The sequence below is a fragment of the Oncorhynchus nerka genome, linkage group LG17 (genome assembly GCF_034236695.1).
Source record: "Oncorhynchus nerka isolate Pitt River linkage group LG17, Oner_Uvic_2.0, whole genome shotgun sequence".
Taxonomy (NCBI): domain Eukaryota; kingdom Metazoa; phylum Chordata; class Actinopteri; order Salmoniformes; family Salmonidae; genus Oncorhynchus; species Oncorhynchus nerka.
The window spans coordinates 33837531-33857583 of NC_088412.1; the positions used below are offsets into that span (position 1 = coordinate 33837531).

A 20053-nucleotide genomic window follows, 5' to 3' on the forward strand; every position below is an offset into this window, starting at 1 on the left:
TTTTGCCTGTCCACGACCATTCTCTTACCGACACCTTTGGATTAATAAACACTGTAAGACTCCAACCATCTGCCTCCTGTGTCTGCATCTGGGTCTCGCCTTGTGCCTTGATACTATCTCTGTACTAACTGTCAGCAGGGCATCCTGACATGCACTGTCAACTGTGGGACCTTATATAGACCGGTGTGTTTCTTTCTAAATTATGTCCAAACTATTGAATCAGCCACAGGTGGACTCCAATCAAGTTGTAATTGGATGCACCTGAGCTCAATTTAGAGTGTCATAGCAAAGGGGAGTGAACACATTTCTTTATTTAATTTTCAATACATTTGCTAACATTTCAAAAAAACATTTTATTTTTTTCATCATGGGGTCTTGTGTGTAGATGGGTGAGAAAAATCAAATAAATGTTTTATTCAGGCTGTAACACAACACACTGTGGAATAAGTCAAGGGGTACGAAAACTTTCTGAAGGCACTGTATGTTGGTCTGTCAAACAAGGCTACAAAATATGCCAAACAAGTGGCTATTGGTGGCTGGGCAACAGTACCACCGTGTTCAGACTGAGTTCTAAACCTTGGAGTGTAATGTGTATAATTAGCATTCTTCAGAGAAGGGAGGAGAGAGAGAATGAGATAAGAGAAGGCTACCTGGTGGGGTACTGCCACTCACCTGGGCAACTGCAGCCATGACACCCACAATGGGGAGTAGTCATCGGTGTGTGGCAGCGTGGCGAGGCTCTGCTTGGTGCTGTCAGTGGGCGAGGGTGAGAGGCAGGGGGGCGAGGGGCACTCTGGCTGGATTTCCTCTGGAGGCCTCATCTCCAGGACCTTGAGCACCACAGGGGAGGTGGTGTTCTTTAGGTTGGCCACAGCCTCGCCCCGCGTCACACCCGTCAGGTCCAGCCCGTTCACATTCAGCAGGATGTCACCTGCATAGAGATGGGAGGACAGAACACAGTACCACTCAGAACAGCCACTCAGCACAGTGTTGCCCTGACTACTGTCCATTCTGACATCTTTCAAAAGCAAAAATTCCCAGCGACAAGGACTTGCCTATTTGAATATTCCATCACCTCCCGCAGGAACACAAAGCAGTGGGAACAAAGAGCCACCTGCACATGAAATACCTCCCTGATGATCAAGGTGGGCTTGGACAGTACAGCACTGCACAGCCAGCTGCCATCTGGAGAGGAGGCTGACTCAAAGGACAACATCCACTCCTTTGATTAGGATGCACTATGCAGATACAGATAGTTGAAATTGGGATAATTCTTATGTCGACGGCTGTATACACAAGCATATTCACATAACTGATATGCATGGCAATACACTCTCAAAATCAGGCCTTTGATAAAGGTCATGTAATAACCACACTGAATGTCATGCACACTTCCTCACTCTCCTCACACATAAACCACCTTTCCATCCACAGTTTCTATGCGAGTAAAGTCATACTGTAAAAGAAAAATCACGACAGCTGAGATGGAAACAGGCCATTTCAGTACAATTTGAAAGAAACATACAGGAACTCAAATCCTTCTGTTCACCTGATTTAGAATTCCTCACAATCAAATGTAGACCGCATTATCTACCAAGAGAATTCTCTTCGATTATAATCACAGCCGTATATATCCCCCCCCAAGCAGACACATCGATGGCTCTGAACGAACTTTATTTAACTCTTTGCAAACTGGAAACCATTTATCCGGAGGCTGCATTCATTGTAGCTGGGGATTTTCACAAGGCTAATCTGAAAACAAGACTCCCTAAATTTTATCAGCATATCGATTGCGCAACCAGGGGTGGAAAAACCTTGGATCATTGTTACTCTAACTTCCGCAACGCATATAAGGCCCTGCCCCGCCCCCCTTTCGGAAAAGCTGACCACGACTCCATTTTGTTGATCCCTGCCTACAGACAGAAACTAAAACAAGAGGCTCCCATGCTGAGGTCTGTCCAACGCTGGTCCGATCAAGCTGACTCCACACTCCAAGACTGCTTCCATCACGTGGACTGGGATATGTTTCGTATTGCGTCAGATAACAATATTGACGAATACGCTGATTCGGTGTGCGAGTTCATTAGAACGTGCGTTGAAGATGTCGTTCCCATAGCAACGATTAAAACATTCCCTAACCAGAAACCGTGGATTGATGGCAGCATTCGCGTGAAACTGAAAGCGCGAACCACTGCTTTTAATCAGGGCAAGGTGTCTGGTAACATGACCGAATACAAACAGTGCAGCTATTCCCTCCGCAAGGCTATCAAACAAGCTAAGCGTCAGTACAGAGACAAAGTAGAATCTCAATTCAACGGCTCAGACACAAGAGGCATGTGGCAGAGTCTACAGTCAATCACGGACTACAAGAAGAAATCCAGCACTGTCACGGACCAGGATGTCTTGCTCCCAGGCAGACTAAATAACTTTTTTGCCCGCTTTGAGGACAATACAGTGCCACTGACGCGGCCTGCAACGAAAACATGCGGTCTCTCCTTCACTGCCCAGACGGCATCCCCAGCCGCGCCCTCAGAGCATGCGCAGACCAGCTGGCCGGTGTGTTTACGGACATATTCAATCAATCCCTATACCAGTCTGCTGTTCCCACATGCTTCAAGAGGGCTACCATTGTTCCTGTTCCCAAGAAAGCCAAGGTAACTGAGCTAAACGACTACCGCCCCGTAGCACTCACTTCCGTCATCATGAAGTGCTTTGAGAGACTAGTCAAGGACCATATCACCTCCACCCTACCTGACACCCTAGACCCACTCCAATTTGCTTACCGCCCAAATAGGTCCACAGACGATGCAATCTCAACCACACTGCACACTGCCCTAACCCATCTGGACAAGAGGAATACCTATGTGAGAATGCTGTTCATCGACTACAGCTCGGCATTCAACACCATAGTACCCTCCAAGCTCGTCATCAAGCTCGAGACCCTGGGTCTCAAACCCCGCCCTCTGCAACTGGGTACTGGACTTCCTGACGGGCCGCCCCCAGGTGGTGAGGGTAGGCAACAACATCTCCTCCCCGCTGATCCTCAACACTGGGGCCCCACAGGGGTGCGTTCTGAGCCCTCTCCTGTACTCCCTGTTCACCCAAGACTGCGTGGCCACGCACGCCTCCAACTCAATCATCAAGTTTGCGGACGACACAACAGTGGTAGGCTTGATTACCAACAAGGACGAGACGGCCTACAGGGAGGAGGTGAGGGCCCTCGGAGTGTGGTGTCAGGAAAATAACCTCACACTCAACGTCAACAAAACTAAGGAGATGATTGTGGACTTCAGGAAACAGCAGAGGGAACACCCCCCTATCCACATCGATGGAACAGTAGTGGAGAGGGTAGCAAGTTTTAAGTTCCTCGGCATACACATCACAGACAAACTGAATTGGTCCACTCACACAGACAGCATTGTGAAGAAGGCGCAGCAGCGCATCTTCAACCTCAGGAGGCTGAAGAAATTTGGCTTGTCACCAAAAGCACTCACAAACTTCTACAGATGCACAATCGAGAGCATCCTGGCGGGCTGTATCACCACCTGGTACGGCAACTGCTCCGCCCTCAACCGTAAGGCTCTCCAGAGGGTAGTGAGGTCTGCACAACGCATCACCGGGGGCAAACTACCTGCCCTCCAGGACACCTACACCACCCGATGTTACAGGAAGGCCATAAAGATCATCAAGGACATCAACCACCCGAGCCACTGCCTGTTCACCCCGCTATCATCCAGAAGGCGAGGTCAGTACAGGTGCATCAAAGCTGGGACCGAGAGACTGAAAAACAGCTTCTATCTCAAGGCCATCAGACTGTTAAACAGCCACCACTAACATTGAGTGGCTGCTGCCAACACACTGACACTGACACTGACTCAACTCCAGCCACTTTAATAATGGGAATTGATGGGAAATTATGTAAATATATCACTAGCCACTTTAAACAATGCTACCTTATATAATGTTACTTACCCTACATTATTCATCTCATATGAGATGGCCAGCTCTCCCGCTATCTCTCTCAGAATGACCTTCTTGATCCAAATCAGTCAGGTTTCAAGACTAGTCATTCAACTGAGACTGCTCTTCTCTGTATCACGGAGGCGCTCCGCACTGCTAAAGCTAACTCTCTCTCCTCTGCTCTCATCCTTCTAGACCTATCGGCTGCCTTCGATACTGTGAACCATCAGATCCTCCTCTCCACCCTCTCCGAGTTGGGCATCTCCGGCGCGGCCCACGCTTGGATTGCGTCCTACCTGACAGGTCGCTCCTACCAGGTGGCGTGGCGAGAATCCGTCTCCACACCACGTGCTCTCACCACTGGTGTCCCCCAGGGCTCTGTTCTAGGCCCTCTCCTATTCTCGCTATACACCAAGTCACTTGGCTCTGTCATAACCTCACATGGTCTCTCCTATCATTGCTATGCAGACGACACACAATTAATCTTCTCCTTTCCCCCTTCTGATGACCAGGTGGCGAATCGCATCTCTGCATGTCTGGCAGACATATCCGTGTGGATGACGGATCACCACCTCAAGCTGAACCTCGGCAAGACGGAGCTGCTCTTCCTCCCGGGGAAGGACTGCCCGTTCCATGATCTCGCCATCACGGTTGACAACTCCATTGTGTCCTCCTCCCAGAGCGCTAAGAACCTTGGCGTGATCCTGGACAACACCCTGTCGTTCTCAACTAACATCAAGGCGGTGGCCCGTTCCTGTAGGTTCATGCTCTACAACATCCGCAGAGTACGACCCTGCCTCACACAGGAAGCGGCGCAGGTCCTAATCCAGGCACTTGTCATCTCCCGTCTGGATTACTGCAACTCGCTGTTGGCTGGGCTCCCTGCCTGTGCCATTAAACCCTACAACTCATCCAGAACGCCGCAGCCCGTCTGGTGTTCAACCTTCCCAAGTTCTCTCACGTCACCCCGCTCCTCCGCTCCCTCCACTGGCTTCCAGTTGAAGCTCGCATCCGCTACAAGACCATGGTGCTTGCCTACGGAGCTGTGAGGGGAACGGCACCTCAGTACCTCCAGGCTCTGATCAGGCCCTACACCCAAACAAGGGCACTGCGTTCATCCACCTCTGGCCTGCTCGCCTCCCTACCACTGAGGAAGTACAGTTCCCGCTCAGCCCAGTCAAAACTGTTCGCTGCTCTGGCCCCCCAATGGTGGAACAAACTCCCTCACGACGCCAGGACAGCGGAGTCAATCACCACCTTCCGGAGACACCTGAAACCCCACCTCTTTAAGGAATACCTAGGATAGGATAAAGTAATCCCTCTCACCCCCCCCCCTGAAAAGATTTAGATGCACTACTGTTCCACTGGAGGTCATAAGGTGAATGCACCAATTTGTAAGTCGCTCTGGATAAGAGCGTCTGCTAAATGACTTAAATGTAATGTAAATGTAAATATGCATACGTATATACTGTACTCTATATCATCGACTGCATACTCTATATCATCGACTGCATCCTTATGTAATACATGTATCACTAGCCACTTTAACTTTGCCACTTTGTTTACATACTCATCTCATATGTATATACTGTACTCGATACCATCTACTGTATCTTGCCTATGCTGCTCTGTACCATCACTCATTCACATATCCTTATGTACATATTCTTTATCCCCTTACACTGTGTATAAGACAGTAGTTTTGGAATTGTTAGTTAGATTACTTGTTGGTTATTACTGCATTGTCGGAACTAGAAGCACAAGCATTTCGCTACACTCGCATTAACATCTGCTAACCATGTGTATGTGACAAATAACATTTGATTTGATTTGATTTGATGGATGGCGACAGATCATTTGTTCGTTCGACATGGTGGGATCTTTTGGTGTCTGTAAAAGGAATTATCTGTGAATGGTGGTGGAATCGCAAATAATTATGTCATAACCATCATATCGAAGTGAACTCGGAGTCACACAATGATATGGTGTGTGGTAGAGCTGTACCGAGTAGTCGGACCAAACGAGTATCGTAACGGATATGGGCAATTTTCTGGATACGATTATGATCAGAGTATTTTTTTGTAATAAGGGTGCCAGCACCTAAGCATCTTTCTCATGTCAGTCAGTCAAGTGAGGCGCTGCGTTTTCTAAGTAACTCAAGTGGCTAGTTTTCCTGTCTGTAAAGAGAAGGGCGGTCTCTCCGTTGAATCCGCTGCTCTGATTGGATAGAGTGAAGCTGTATATCTAAGTCCACTTCCACATCATAATTTCACCCGATCACTTTCACTTCTCTGTTTCGGTGTGATCATTCAGACTGCTACTATGATAAATCAAATGGCAAGGACGTTTGCTATCAATGTGCATAATATCTAACAAGCGGGGCGAGGGTAGGGAAAAAAATGCCTGACGTGCATTCTGACAGATAGCAAACTTGTCTGCTCGCTGCAAATTGAGGACACACAGACACTCTGCGGCTCCTAATATGCAGCTTGTTTGGTCTATAAAGGTGCATGGAGGTATTTTTCCAACATCTACTTAGACATATTAAAACATTTACGTTTTTTCCAATCACAAGTATCACCCGATCCAACTATCAACTGTCAATTTATGTATACAATTACGAATATGAGTATGGCCATGTCACCTAGTGTGTGTGCTCCTCCCACTGCGACTAGGGGAAACCATGCAGTTTATCAGGCTACAGATGAAACAAGTTATGATGAACTTCACAACTTTGAATGATGTTCAATGTACCCTGGATAGGAAGCTGCATTGTGTATCTGTATTCATAGACTTGTCAAAGGCGTTTGACACTGTGGACCATACCGTCTTGGTGCAGAGATAGAAGTGTGTTGGGTTTACTGGTCATGCTCTGGAGTGGTTTGTGAACTACCTGTCCAATCGAACCCAGCGTGTTAAGTCAGATGTAAGTCGGACACAGTGGAGTTGTGCTCGGGTGTGCCGCAAGGATACGTTTTAGATCCCTGTTGTTTATTAACTACATCACCAACATTGGGAGACAATACTGAGACAGCTGATATACATTTGTATGCGGATGACACTGTGCCCTATTCAAGTGGCAGCAGTTTGACTTCAGTTCGCCTGCACTCACACACACTCATCCATTGTCTGTTTGCTGTTTTATTTGTGCTTTTGCCAGTGTTTTCTGTCTGTGTTGTTTTGTCTTACATCAGGGTTTTGTTGGTTTGTTTTTATAAGCCCCCGTCCCGACAGGAGGCCTTATTCATCATGCCAGTCCATCCGTTGTAAATAAGAATGTGTTCTAAATTGACTAGCCTGGCTAAATAAAAACATGATGGTGAAAGTGCACAGTGTGATGATTTTTGATGCTGCTTTTCAAGAAACACCTTTGGTCTTATTCTGGTGTCATGATGATCAATGCTTGACCGCCGCTTGACAAGTAAAAATACTCTGGCTCTTTATCAATAACAATGTCCTCATGTAGACTAGCCTACCCACACTGTATCTGCTAGAGCACACGTGCCAAGACCGGAGTAGGCACCGTTGCTATTTAACGCAACAGTTTTTGTCGAGTTTAAAATCGACACTTAAGTGGAAAAAGTACATGTTGTGTGCGCAACGTCGTCACGCACTTTCTAACGGCGACAAGGAAAATGCACATATTTTCTTTATGCAGATTTTAGAATATTCGCATGAAAATCTGTCACCAATTGGATGGAAACCTAGCTAGTCGCAGGCAGGCAGGCAGGCAGGCAGGCAGAGCGGGGTCTGGTCTCTCTGTACTGTGGTTTTCTGAGGTGGATCCCTAGGATCAGCAGGAGGTTCTGGGTTTAAATGCCTCCACTGCCCTTTGATGTCTGGCCCGGCACAGAGAGCTCCCTCAGATGTTCTGACACCCCACACACCCGGAAACACAACTATACTTTCACACACTGCAGTACATAGCCATAACAGGCCCGCCGCAAGTGTATCCAATCATTTTGGGAGTGCGTCTGTTTGTCTATTTCAGAGCTGACTAATTTTGTATAATGAGCTGATAAAGTGCAACCTGTCATTTCCTCTGGAACTTACTTAATCAAATTTGAGGTGTGTGTATGTGTGTTAGACTCAATTTGGTGAGCCCTGATCCGCAGCACTACCCCTGTGTTTCCTGTTGGATAAATAACCTTGGTAATTAAGCACCAGTCTGACTGTTTATCTCAATCAGTCTGTTCTACATAAGGGACAAGTCACTCACACACATCTCATGACAGATGAAGCCCGTCTGCAGTACCAACTCTGGAATCGTGGTGACCAGCAGGGACTGCACGAAACAGAGAAACTAAACTATCATGCCAATATTGGAGCAATTCAAGGAAAAATGGAAAGAAAAAAAACTCCCTTTCCGGAATATTGGATTTGAATCTACCGTATGACTGAGTGAGAGTGTATGAGTGTGTATTGTGCGAGTGTGTGGGGGACTCTGTGGGTGTGTGTGGGACTGTTTGAGTGTGAGACTGTGTGCGTTGTACAGTAGAAGGTTTGTCACCAGGCTGTACCTTTGCGGATGGTTCCCTCCTGTCCCACTACTCCGTTGGGGTCCACATTAGTGACGTAGACCGGGAGATCCCAGCCGCGGGAGGACATACCCCCTGCCACCGTCATCCCCAGGGAGTGATGGGGCTCCTTGGACAACGTCACCGTCTTCTCATAACACGCCGGCTTCTCACATGAGTCCTGTAGAGGGGAGTGGTGCAACGTGAGAAATGTGTTGAATGGTTACACTGTAATAGATGTTTATTCACTATATAGTGTTTATTGTGTCGTTTGTTTCTGCCGAATGGGTTTTCTTGTATTCTAAGCGTTGAGGTTTAGTGTGTAAGACTAAGTACAGTGTGTGATGTTCAGGATTATTTAGAATAGTTGTGGTTTGTGGAAGTGAGAGAGTGTATGTACAGATGTCGGATCTTAATTTGACACATTTCATTGAAGAAGGAAAATAATACATATTTAAAAACACAACCAGGGGCAGTTGAAAGCACTGTTTTGTTTACTGTATTATTATAATAATGTTTTAAGGGTATAGATCAGCTTTAATATTGCAGATTAAAGTGGCCTTTTATTGTCCCCAGCACAAGGTGCACCTATGTAATGATCATGCCGTTTAATCAGCTTCTTTGATATGTCACACCTGTCAGGGGGATGGATTATCTTGGCAAAGGAGAAATGCTCGCTAACAGGAAGGTAAACACATTTGTGCACAACATTTGAGAGAAATAAGCTTTTTGTGAAACATGAACACGAAACATGGGACCAACACTTTACATGTTGCGTTTATATTTTTTGTTCAGCATAGATCGTGGCTTCTATCAATGTAATTGTCTGCATCATTTCCAAATGCCATATATCATACTATATACATTTTACAGACACAGTATATTATACATTAGTTATCTTTTGTTTGTTTGTAGTCCCCTCCCATCTAACTTTGAGGACCATCCAGTTTTGATTTCTAGCTGCCATATATTTTTCCACTGTGCTGTTTCACAAAAGTTCTGAACCTTTCTATTCTCATAGTTAATTCATATTGTAAATTAAAGATACAATTTTTTCCTAAGAGTATTATATCATTGATCGTTTGACTATGACTTTTCCAATCAGCCAGCAGTGCTATTTGCGGAGTTAGCTCTAAGTAAATGTTGCAATTTTTCAGCCATTCCTGAATCTGCAACCAAGGACAAGCTACAGCATATATACGCAGCACCAAAACGAGTGATCTAATGACTGTGTCTCTTCTCAGTGACATCTGCAGAGCTAGGATGAGTGTATCCCCCATATATATAACATTATATTGTTTGCAAAAATGTTGTATCATAATTTAAATTGAAAAACTTGAAGTTTTGAATCCGCCGTCTAAAAGCTCACTAACAGGAATGTAAACAAATAATTTTGTGCAATTATTTGGAGAGAAATAAGCTTTTCGGATGTATGGAAAATTACAGGGATCTTTTAGTTTAGCTCATGAAACATGGGACCAACACTTTACACTTTACTTTTTGTTGCGTTTATATTTTTGATCAGTATACATAGCCTAACTATACAACGTGGGCGGGCATCCACACTGGAGGAAAATCTATTGTTTTACAGTAGGCCTGTAAATCAGCTGATGGTCCACAGGTTAGCCTACAGAATGTATTGGAATATATGCCACGTTCCTAGTTCCGACTAGCACGTCGCCAGCTGATGTCTCATTAAACCATCAATACGTGCTAAATTCACCTGCACAGCTGAACTCAATTGCAACCATTATTGCTCACCTCATTACCGCTCCCTAAAAGATGACGTTGGTGTTGCCTCCTTAGTCCTGCTTGCAACCAAAGTCTTTCAAGATATGTTCGGCCTCTGGTTCGTCTTATCATCGGAACAACTTTTTGAACCGATTAAGAGCGATTCATCTATTTGACAAGCATTCTATACAATAGAAATCAAGTATTTCCTCATTTACCACGGCAAATCTGTCAGGATTTGGCCAGGGTTGTTCCGGTTTTGGTCAATAGATGCCCCCATTGTGCTTTTTGACCCTTTTGTTTCCCCTTGTTTCCAGTTATTATTTGCACCTGTGCCACGTTTCCCTCGATTGTATTGTATTCCTGGGACAACCACGAGCTTCCCCTTCAAGCCTTGGTAGACTCTGGAGCCGGAGGTAACTTCATGGATGGTGTCTGGGCGAAGGAGAATGGCGTTCCCTCTGAACCTCTAAGTGACCCCATGAGGGTTACTACATTGGATGGAAGCCCTTTGGGATCTGGACTTGTCACTCGTGTCACTACCCCCTTGCGACTTTCAGTTTCCCAACACCAGGAAGTGATGAACTTTCATCTGATCTCCTGTTCCGAGTTCCCTCTCGTCCTTGGATACCCCTGGCTTCACAGCCATAACCCTCACATCGACTGGTCTGTGGGCACTATCAAGCAGTGGGGTCCTACGTGCCAAGCCACTTGTATATCTTCCCGAGTTCCTCGAGTTCTCCTCCCGAGTCTCTAGAATCCATCGACCTGTCCCGAGTTCCCGAGTGTTACCATGACCTCAAACTGGTATTTAGCAAACAGAGGGCCACCATGCTACCACCCCATAGACCTTACGATTGCCCCATCGACCTGTTTCCGGGCACCTTCCCCCCCAGGGGTCGGATCTTTTCCCTATCTCCACCCGAACGAGCTGCTATGGATACCTACATCAAGGACACTCTGGCAGCAGGCCTCATGCGTCCATCCACCTCGCCGGCGGGAGCAGGGTTTTTCTTTGTGGCCAAAATAGACGGTGGATTACGTCCTTGTATCGACTACCAGGGACTCAATGCCATAACCGTCCATAAGTGCTACCCGCTACCCCTTATGGCCACAGCCTTTGAGCTGCTCCAGGAAGCAGTTGTCTTCACTAAGCTTGACCTGCGGAACGCATACCATCTTGTGCGGATCAGACCCGGTTTCAACACGCCTACTGGTCACTACGAATACTTGGTGATGCCCTTCGGCCTGACCAACGCCCCGGCTGTGTTCCAAGCGCTCATAAACGATGTGCTTAGGGATATGCTTAACATATTTGTGTTTGTTTACTTGGATGACATCCTCATCTTTTCGAGTTCCCTTCAAGAACACACAAAGCATGTCAGTTTGGCTATGCCCCTCCATTGTTCCCGGAACAGGAGGCAGAAGTCGGAGTGCCTTCAGCCTTGAAGTTCGTCAGACGCTGTCGGCTTACGTGGAGGAAGACCTGTCTTAATCTTCTGCGTTCCTCACAGCGGTACCAACAACAAGCCAACAGACGTCGTCGTCCCGGGCCTACCCTGCGCCCCGGCCAGAGAGTCTGGCTCTCCACAAAAAAGTTACCGCTACGGGTGGAGTCTCGCAAGCTGTCCCAGAAATACATCGGTCCCTTTAAGGTTGCCAGGAGAGTGAACCCCATTTCATATCGCCTACACTTACCCAGATCCCTTAAGATTAATCCCACGTTTCACATTTCCTTATTAAAAGCTGTTGTTTTTTCTCCCGTTGTCTCGGCAGGCAGACCTCCCCCTCCGCCCCGTGTCATCGGAGGCCAGTCGGCTTATACCGTGCATCGGATACTGGATTCCCGCCGGGTGCAGAGGTCCTGGCAGTATCTGGTGGACTGGGAAAGCTACGGTTCCTAGGGGGATTCTGTCAGGATTTGGCCAGGGTTGTTCCGGTTTTGGTCACTAGATGCCCCCATTGTGCTTTTTGACCCTTTTGTTTTCCCTTGTTCCCACCAGTTATTATTTGCACCTGTGCCTCGTTTCCCTTGATTGTATTTAAACCCTTAGTTTTCCTCACTTCTTTGCTCTGTGTTTGTATGTTAGCACCCAGCCATGCTGTGAACTTGAGGTACTCTGGTTTTGTTCTTGTTTATTTTTGATTGTTCTTTTGAGGTTTGTTTTTTTCCCCTGCTGTTCTTACCACTTTGTGGATTTTCCTTGTGTCTTGGAGGATATACATTTTTTTCTCTTGGAATTACTTTTGACATTGTGGATTTGTATTTTTTCCTGAAGATCTTTTTCTTTATTAAATCACTGTCTCTAGTACTGCTGTGTCTGCCTCATCTTCTGGGTTCTGCCGACTATTAGTGGCTCAGTTTACTAAGTGACTGTTTCTCACACCGGAGACCTGAGTTCGTAACCGGGTCCTGACAAAATCTACTGTGGCAATTTACCTAAGACTTTGTATGAATGTAAACTGGTGTTTTGATAGGCTACAGTAGAATATAGTTTAGGTGTAGCAGCCTACTACCGTATGGCTGCATTTTGGATCCACTTGACACTTGTCTATCTTGTGTTATTAAGATACATAACATTAGGGTTGTTGATCTGTACGGTTGCATTTTAGATACATTTTTGTACATTTGAATGTTGCATGAACAGGACATGTAGGACATTTATTCATATTCTGTCTGGTGCTTTTAGCGTTTTGTGTACGCGAGTGTGATTGGATCATTTTGATAGCTGGCACCAGTCCAAATGACTTGACTGTTCCGGCATAGAAAGAAAGAGAGGTTTTCAGCGAAGGTGTCAATCACGAGGCTCATTAGAATTTCCCGATTCGCAGGACATTTTTTCCGTGACAAAACAGTGAAAAAAAAATGAAGATCTGACATCTGTACTGTACAAAGTGTGTATGTGAGTGTACGTGTGTGAATCAGGGAGAGTAGAGTAGTGCAAGTAAAACATGGACACATTGGGGTTGATGTGATGTGGCCTGTGCTGCTTCTCTACTGTGCTGCACGCACACATTTCTGACCCTCAAGTCACATGCCATGACTACCCCAGGACACTACTCTAACCACAGCTGTCACAAGCACTAACCAGTACTGCACACGGTGGTGTATGCGTGTGCAAGGCATGTATGATGTAAGAGTGTGTGTGAGCGCGGGCGAGTGTGTGCGTATATGTCTGTGTCTGTAGCTGTAATTGTATATCTCTGTGAATGCGCCTGTGTTCAAATTTAAAGGGGTGTACGGCCCTGTTTTTCTTCCAGTAAAACTAGGATTGCTGACGGCCCTAGAGCGGCTACAACAGACACACACACACATCCAACAGGAGCCAACTTCATTACTGTGTTTCAATATTAAAACACAATATAAAGGCCTGGTCAGATTTAGTCTAAATATGATCTATAGTCCTGCTGGAGGTGACTTGGCTTATCTCAGAACAATAATACATTGTTATTGTTGCTACCTGCTATCGCTGCAGGGTTCTTTTTATTACAGCCTCATTCTCTCTCTACTAGCTTTTGATGCCAAGGTTTTATCTGAAGAACACGGTAAGATTCCGCCGTCACACATTCTCCACTTTTAACAGTGTGTCTGTGAGAATTACAACTTCAAAATCTTAGAAAGTGAGGTGTGAGAGCTGTGAAGTTAATCGTTATTAGAATAAGGGAAGTTGTCAGCTCCAATAACGGAGCTGGAGAAAATCCTGTTTTAGCGTGTCAGTGGAGGGGGTGTGAATCCTGTAGGTTGGTGGCGATGTTTTCTTCGGGATAATAAGCTGAGAGAGAGAGAGAGAGCGCGAGAGGAAGCAAACAAGAGAAGGAAGCGAGAAAGCCAGAGAGACTGTGTAGAGAGAGAGAGAGAGAGAGAGAGAGAGACTGTGTAGAGAGAGCGAGAGAGAGAGGTGGCTGCTCCGAACGTGCGTAATGGCTCTCTGAGAGGAGTGGAACACTCTGACACAACTCAGGATGACACACTCCTCTTTGATGGAGGAATAATACGGCTCAGGATCATTTTCACATCAAATTCAATATTTAGCATGAGAAGAAGAGGCAGGAAAACAAAGTATTTTTTTTGGTGTGTGTGTGTCAAATCAAATCAAATGTTATTTGTCACACACACATGGTTAGCAGATGTTAATGCGGTATGTGCGTGTGTGTGTATAAGGGCTGTATGCAATCTGTGTTGCTGAAGCGTTACAGATTGCGTAATAGAGATGTAAAGGTCATTTCTGATTGAGCCGACATCTGCAGTGTTTACAGTGAACAGCAGTCTCTGCTAAAGCGGGGACATTGCCTTTAAATTGAAATCCCTGTGTATGAATAGATGAATAGATGCCCTATGTACAGTATGTAAACGTGTGTGTCCAATCTGAAGAAAAGCGCCTCAATCAAAGCAGTGTCTGACGTATTTGTGTTTGTTTGTGTGTGTGTTTGTGTGCATATGCTCGTACATACGTCATGCATTGCTCACCAGTAGTGTGTGTTCCATGTCCACTGGAGAGTATGGTGGGGGGCCTTCCATGCCCCATGGAGCCTCCTGCAGGATGTCAGGGTTAGGCAGACAGATCTGACGAGAAACAATGAAGTGGACCCGCTCCTCACTTGCCTACAGGAGACAACCAGATGGACAACTAAGCTCAGACCCAGACAGACACACAGAGCAATGCAAACTCATGGTTAAGCTCTCATAAATACTCACTGAACACAGCTTCAGTAAAGTTGATCCAGACAAGTCCTTAAAAACAACTTTCACTGCCGCGTAAACTAGACCCAGACACAGAAAACACACTGCTACTGTGTCTAGAACCTAAAAGGGTTCTTCGGCTGTCCCCATAGGAGATCCATTTGAAGAAGCCTTTTTGGGGTTCCATGTACAACCCTTTCCACAGAGGGTTCTACATGGAACCCAAATTGGTTCTACCTGGAACCAAAAATGTTTTTACCTGAACCAAAAATGGTGCTCCTATGGTGACAGCCGAAGAACCCTTTCAGAACCCTTTTCTCTAAGAGTGCATAGCTGTTCAAACAGGCCCATCTTGCTCTTCCCAGATGCTGTGTTGGGGGTAGAGTATGAGCTATTTCCTGTTGACATTCTCTACCCTCTCCTACCACCCCCTGAAGAGAGCTCTAGGGAAAGAATCCCCCACAGAGAGCTTGGCCAGGCAGTAAAATATATCAAACATTTTATTACCCCCGATAGGTTCATCCACATAATAAACAGATGCTCTGTTACAAATCACTCTCACTCACTCACTCACTCACTCACTCACTCACTCACTCACTCACACACACACACACACACACACACACACACACACACACACACACACACACACACACACACACACACACACACACACACACACACACACACACACACACACACACACACACACACACACACACACACACACACACACACACACACACACACACACAGTCTACAGTATATGTGAGTACATTTGTTCAGGTTGGTGTGTGTGTGACACTCTTATCCTCCCATTAGACCCCCATCCTGCTGAGACAGAGCTGCTCCATAGATCATAGATTAGTAGTCAGGTCATTTTCTCTTCGGTCTCTAAGAACACTGCAGTCTTTCTGCAGCCCTCCTTCTCTCACTACCCCTTTTCCAACTTTAAACTCCTCATTTTTCTTACTCGTCTGTATGTCTCCCCTCTCTACAGCCTTTTCCTCCAGCTTCTTTCACTCAGTCTCTTTATTACTCTGTGTTGTCCACCCACTCACACAATGACTCACTCACTCCCTCATTCACTCCCTCATTCACTCATATGAACTTGCACACACACACGTGCGCATATTACACATTCAAGCGCACACACACGCAGCAGCTCAGCCTTCAGAGTTGCTCTTTTGAGAGTGCCTGTGTTCTCTGTGGAGCAGAGCTGACTCCTAAATTACCCAGTCCAGCTTGTAATTGCCTTAATTGGACTCATTTAATTGGTTTCCCGCCAGTTCTTAATATCTGACAGAAACAGCCTGATGTGAGCAGCCATGTTGAGTCCTCAGAGACCCTCAAGAGCCAGCCAGTCTCCTCAGATAAGAACCCAGAGAGCACAACTACATCCCACAGTCAACAAGAAACACACCACCGCAATTACCCAGCATCCACCAGGAAGCAGTGCCTCAGCCAAGCAGCAGAGCAGCGCCCAGTCGAACACAGACACACCACAATTAACCACAATTAACCGCAATGGACGGGGTCAAAGCCAGCCAACAGAGTGCAATTTACCAGAACCACACTCCGCTAATAGTGATACTATACCAGGAACCCAGAGCATACCAAGCACACTACCAGACACACACCATTACCAAGAATTGTAAACGACAACCAACCAATGCTCCCCTGACCCCTGCAGACTGACCTGGATGAGCAATGCGGCATGTTCAGGCGCTCCGTAGCGCAGGTCGTGTCCGTTGATGGCGAGGACGCGGTCGTTGATGCTGAGCTGCCCGTCGTGTGCCGCCAGGCCGCCCTCCAGCAGGTGGAAGATGAAGACGCCATGTCCCTCTGGTCGTCTCACCAGCTTGATGCCCAGCTGCTCCTCTGGGGTGCTCTTAGCCAGGACCACATGGATGCTGTCATCCCTCAGGGGATGGCCGTGGGAGAGGCCGTGAGGCAGGTAGCCACCGGCCGCATCGTGGGGGTGTGAACGGTAGCGGTGGCGCTGCTCTCTCAGCACTGTGAGTCGCAGCAGCTGGCAGGGCTGTTTGAGAGTGGCCAGGGCGTAGCAGTGGGGAACATTGCTGATGTCTATGCCGTTCACCTGAAGACGAGCGGGAGAGATATGTAAAGGTGGAGTTAAGTCTCAGATTATATTGCAGGTTATATTGAAGAGTTTATGTCCAAAAACGTTATATCCACAAATTGTTCACCTTTGTGTTTTTTTTATCAGAAATTATTGGTTATGGGTATGTTCATGGCTATGTAAAATATTGCTGTTCTTTTTTTATTCATAGATTTTAGAAATGTTTTGCAATGCGCTGTTTAGCTGGAATGGAGTATTTGTGTCCTGTATATTTGATATGAGTTTGTCTCACTACAGATCTCATATTACTATATATATATATATTTATTTATTTATTTAAATTTTAAATTTGACCCCTTTTCCCCCCATAATTTCGTGGTATCCAATAGTTTTTCAGTAGCTACTATCTTGTCTCATCACTACAACTTCCGTACGGGCTCGGGAGAGATGAAGGTTGAAAGTTGAAAGTCATGCGTCCTCCGATACACAACCCAACCAAGCCGCACTGCCAGTTGTGCGTCGCCCCACGAACCTCCCGGTCGCGGCCGGTTACGACAGAGCCTGGGCGCGAACCCAGGGTCTCTGGTGGCATCATATTACTATATTGAATACTTAAAAAATATATATATATAATACTATTGATGTCACAAATGTATAATTTGTACACTTATGTAGTTATTTGTTAGATTTGACTATGTAAAACCTAGCTGTACTACTTATTTATAAAGAATGTAGTTATTTCTTACATTTGACTATGTAAAACCTAGCTGCACTACTTATTTATAAAGAATGTAGTTATTTCTTACATTTGACTATGTAAAACCTAGCTGTACTACTTATTTATAAAGAATGTAGTTATTTCTTACATTTGACTATGTAAAACCTAGCTGTACTACTTATTTATAAAGAATGTAGTTATTTCTTACATTTGACTATGTAAAACCTAGCTGTACTACTTATTTATAAAGAATGTAGTTATTTCTTACATTTGACTATGTAAAACCTAGCTGTACTACGTATTTCTCAGAGTTTGGCGGATACAGTATGTAGCATTCTGCTTAAAACATGATTATTGGTCTCTCTGAAATGAAACAATCAAGTGATAGATTTTAAACAAATGCATGACTTTAATTGAAAAACCCAATGCCATGATTAGATAGTGAAAAAACACACCAATCTCTTTCATAATTTCATTACACAATAAAAGCTCATTTGCCAACCTTTCTGAAAATGGATTTATAGCATTTTGAAATTAGGAGTTAGGTCTATAGCTGTGATGTAATTCAAATTCGAACACAAAACACAATACATACAGTCACATACATGGCGAGTAGTACTCCACCGTACTCCAAACAAAAACACACACTGACCTTGAGGATAATGTCCCCGGGCAGCAGGCGTCCATCCCGGGCGATAACCCCCTCCCTGTAGATGTCCTGGATGAGGATACGCACCAGGGGAGTCTCGTTGCCCCCCACAATGCTGATGGCCAGGGGCTCCGAGGGCTCACGGTTGATCTTAATACTGGTAACCTCACCATCAGGGATCAAGTGATGGAGCTGCGGTAGAGCCAGCACTGAGAGAGTGAAGGTGGTAAATATATATATATATATATATATATATATATATATATATATATATATATATATAGAGAGAGAGAGAGAGAGAGAGAGAGAGAGAGAGAGAGAGAGGGAGAGAGAGAGAGAGAGAGAGAGAGAGAGAGAAAGAGTGTGATACTCTGATTTCTATGATGAGAAGGAAATCTCTCAAAGACGCATTGCAAGGCCAACAGAGAGAGAGACAGGTGTATGTCCGTTTATATATATATATATATATATATATATATATATATATATATATATAGAGAGAGAGAGAGAGAGAGAGAGAGAGAGCAAACAAGAGAAGGGTGCGAGAAAGCCAGAGAGACTGTGTAGAGAGTTTTGGTGTTGAAGCAGCTGTCTCGACTCCCCCGGGTTACCAAAACAAACTTTACAAGCCGAAAGGGAGAATCCACTTGGCTGATCATCCTTTCTTATGTTTGTATCATTAGTCACATCTGTACCAAGTATGCTTGGGAAAAACCTCACATTTAATTTTCTACAAGGTTATTGCTTGGGTGGATAGAACATCACACAACTTTTACACAGGGTTTGCACCGATACACAGTGACTGTACAGGCACATAAATGAGATCTAAAATTCTCACAAATACACAACCACAACCTCATATGGTACACACACATATGCACCCATGCACTTACACACAAACACACAGTGTCAGCTTTCAGGTGTAAGAGTGAAAGTAATACCACTGTCACCAAAGGGATGGTCTAACTTCAGCCTCTCCCAAGCAGAGTTGTTCCTGTATGTTGTCCTCTCTGTTTCCCAGCTCTGAGCAGCAGACACACCCTGACTGGACTGGACAATTAGATAGGGGAGGCAGGGACTGGTATGTGTCCGTTCAATACTACCAACAGTCTGGGCCAAGAGCTAACCAGCTCACAGCTACCTCGGACAATGTGTGCTATATACACTATCTATATCGCTCTATATCGCTCTGTACCTATCAGTGGTTCTATCTCTCCCTACCTCTCCATCTTTCTCTCTCTCTGGCCCACTCTCTCCCCCTATCTCACTTGTTCCATAGCCCCAGTCCCTAGTTCTACTCACACTGCAATTTCTCCCTTCCAAAGTCAATATTTTCTCTTCATCACCGCAGATTGCTTCCAGGGAGTAGAGCACATTAACACACAGACCTATGCTGGTTATATAACCTCGCTCTCTCTCCCCCCTCTTTCTCTCTCTCTCCTTCCCCTCTCTCTCTCCCCTGTCTCTCTCTCTCTCTCTCTCTCTCCCTCTTTTCTCTCTCCCTCCCCCTTTTCTCTCTCCTCCCCCCCTTTCCCTCTCTCTCTCTCTCTCTCTTCTTCTTTCTCCAGAGGGATTCTATGAATATTTAATCTATTCTCACAGCCTCCTCAACGACGGCCTTAGAGAATAATATGGTCTCTGATCCTTCTCTCTCTCTCTCTCTCTCTCTCTCTCTCTCTCTCTCTCTCTCTTTCTCTCTCTCTCTTTCTGACTC

General features: G+C 45.6%; 1 protein-coding gene across 2 annotated transcripts in view; it reads right to left on the reverse strand.

Annotated features, from left to right (window-relative positions):
• lnx1 (ligand of numb-protein X 1) overlaps nt 1–20053 on the reverse strand; it is an 80150-nt gene that overhangs the window by 10607 nt on the left and 49490 nt on the right. For both annotated transcript variants that reach the window (XM_065003130.1, XM_029686409.2), the window contains 5 exons: nt 18343–18548; nt 16589–16990; nt 14677–14811; nt 8481–8658; nt 673–931 (listed from right to left, as the gene is read on the reverse strand). In XM_065003130.1, coding sequence (XP_064859202.1) covers nt 673–931; nt 8481–8658; nt 14677–14811; nt 16589–16990; nt 18343–18548 — 1180 coding nt within the window. The remainder of the gene's footprint in view (nt 1–672; nt 932–8480; nt 8659–14676; nt 14812–16588; nt 16991–18342; nt 18549–20053) is intronic.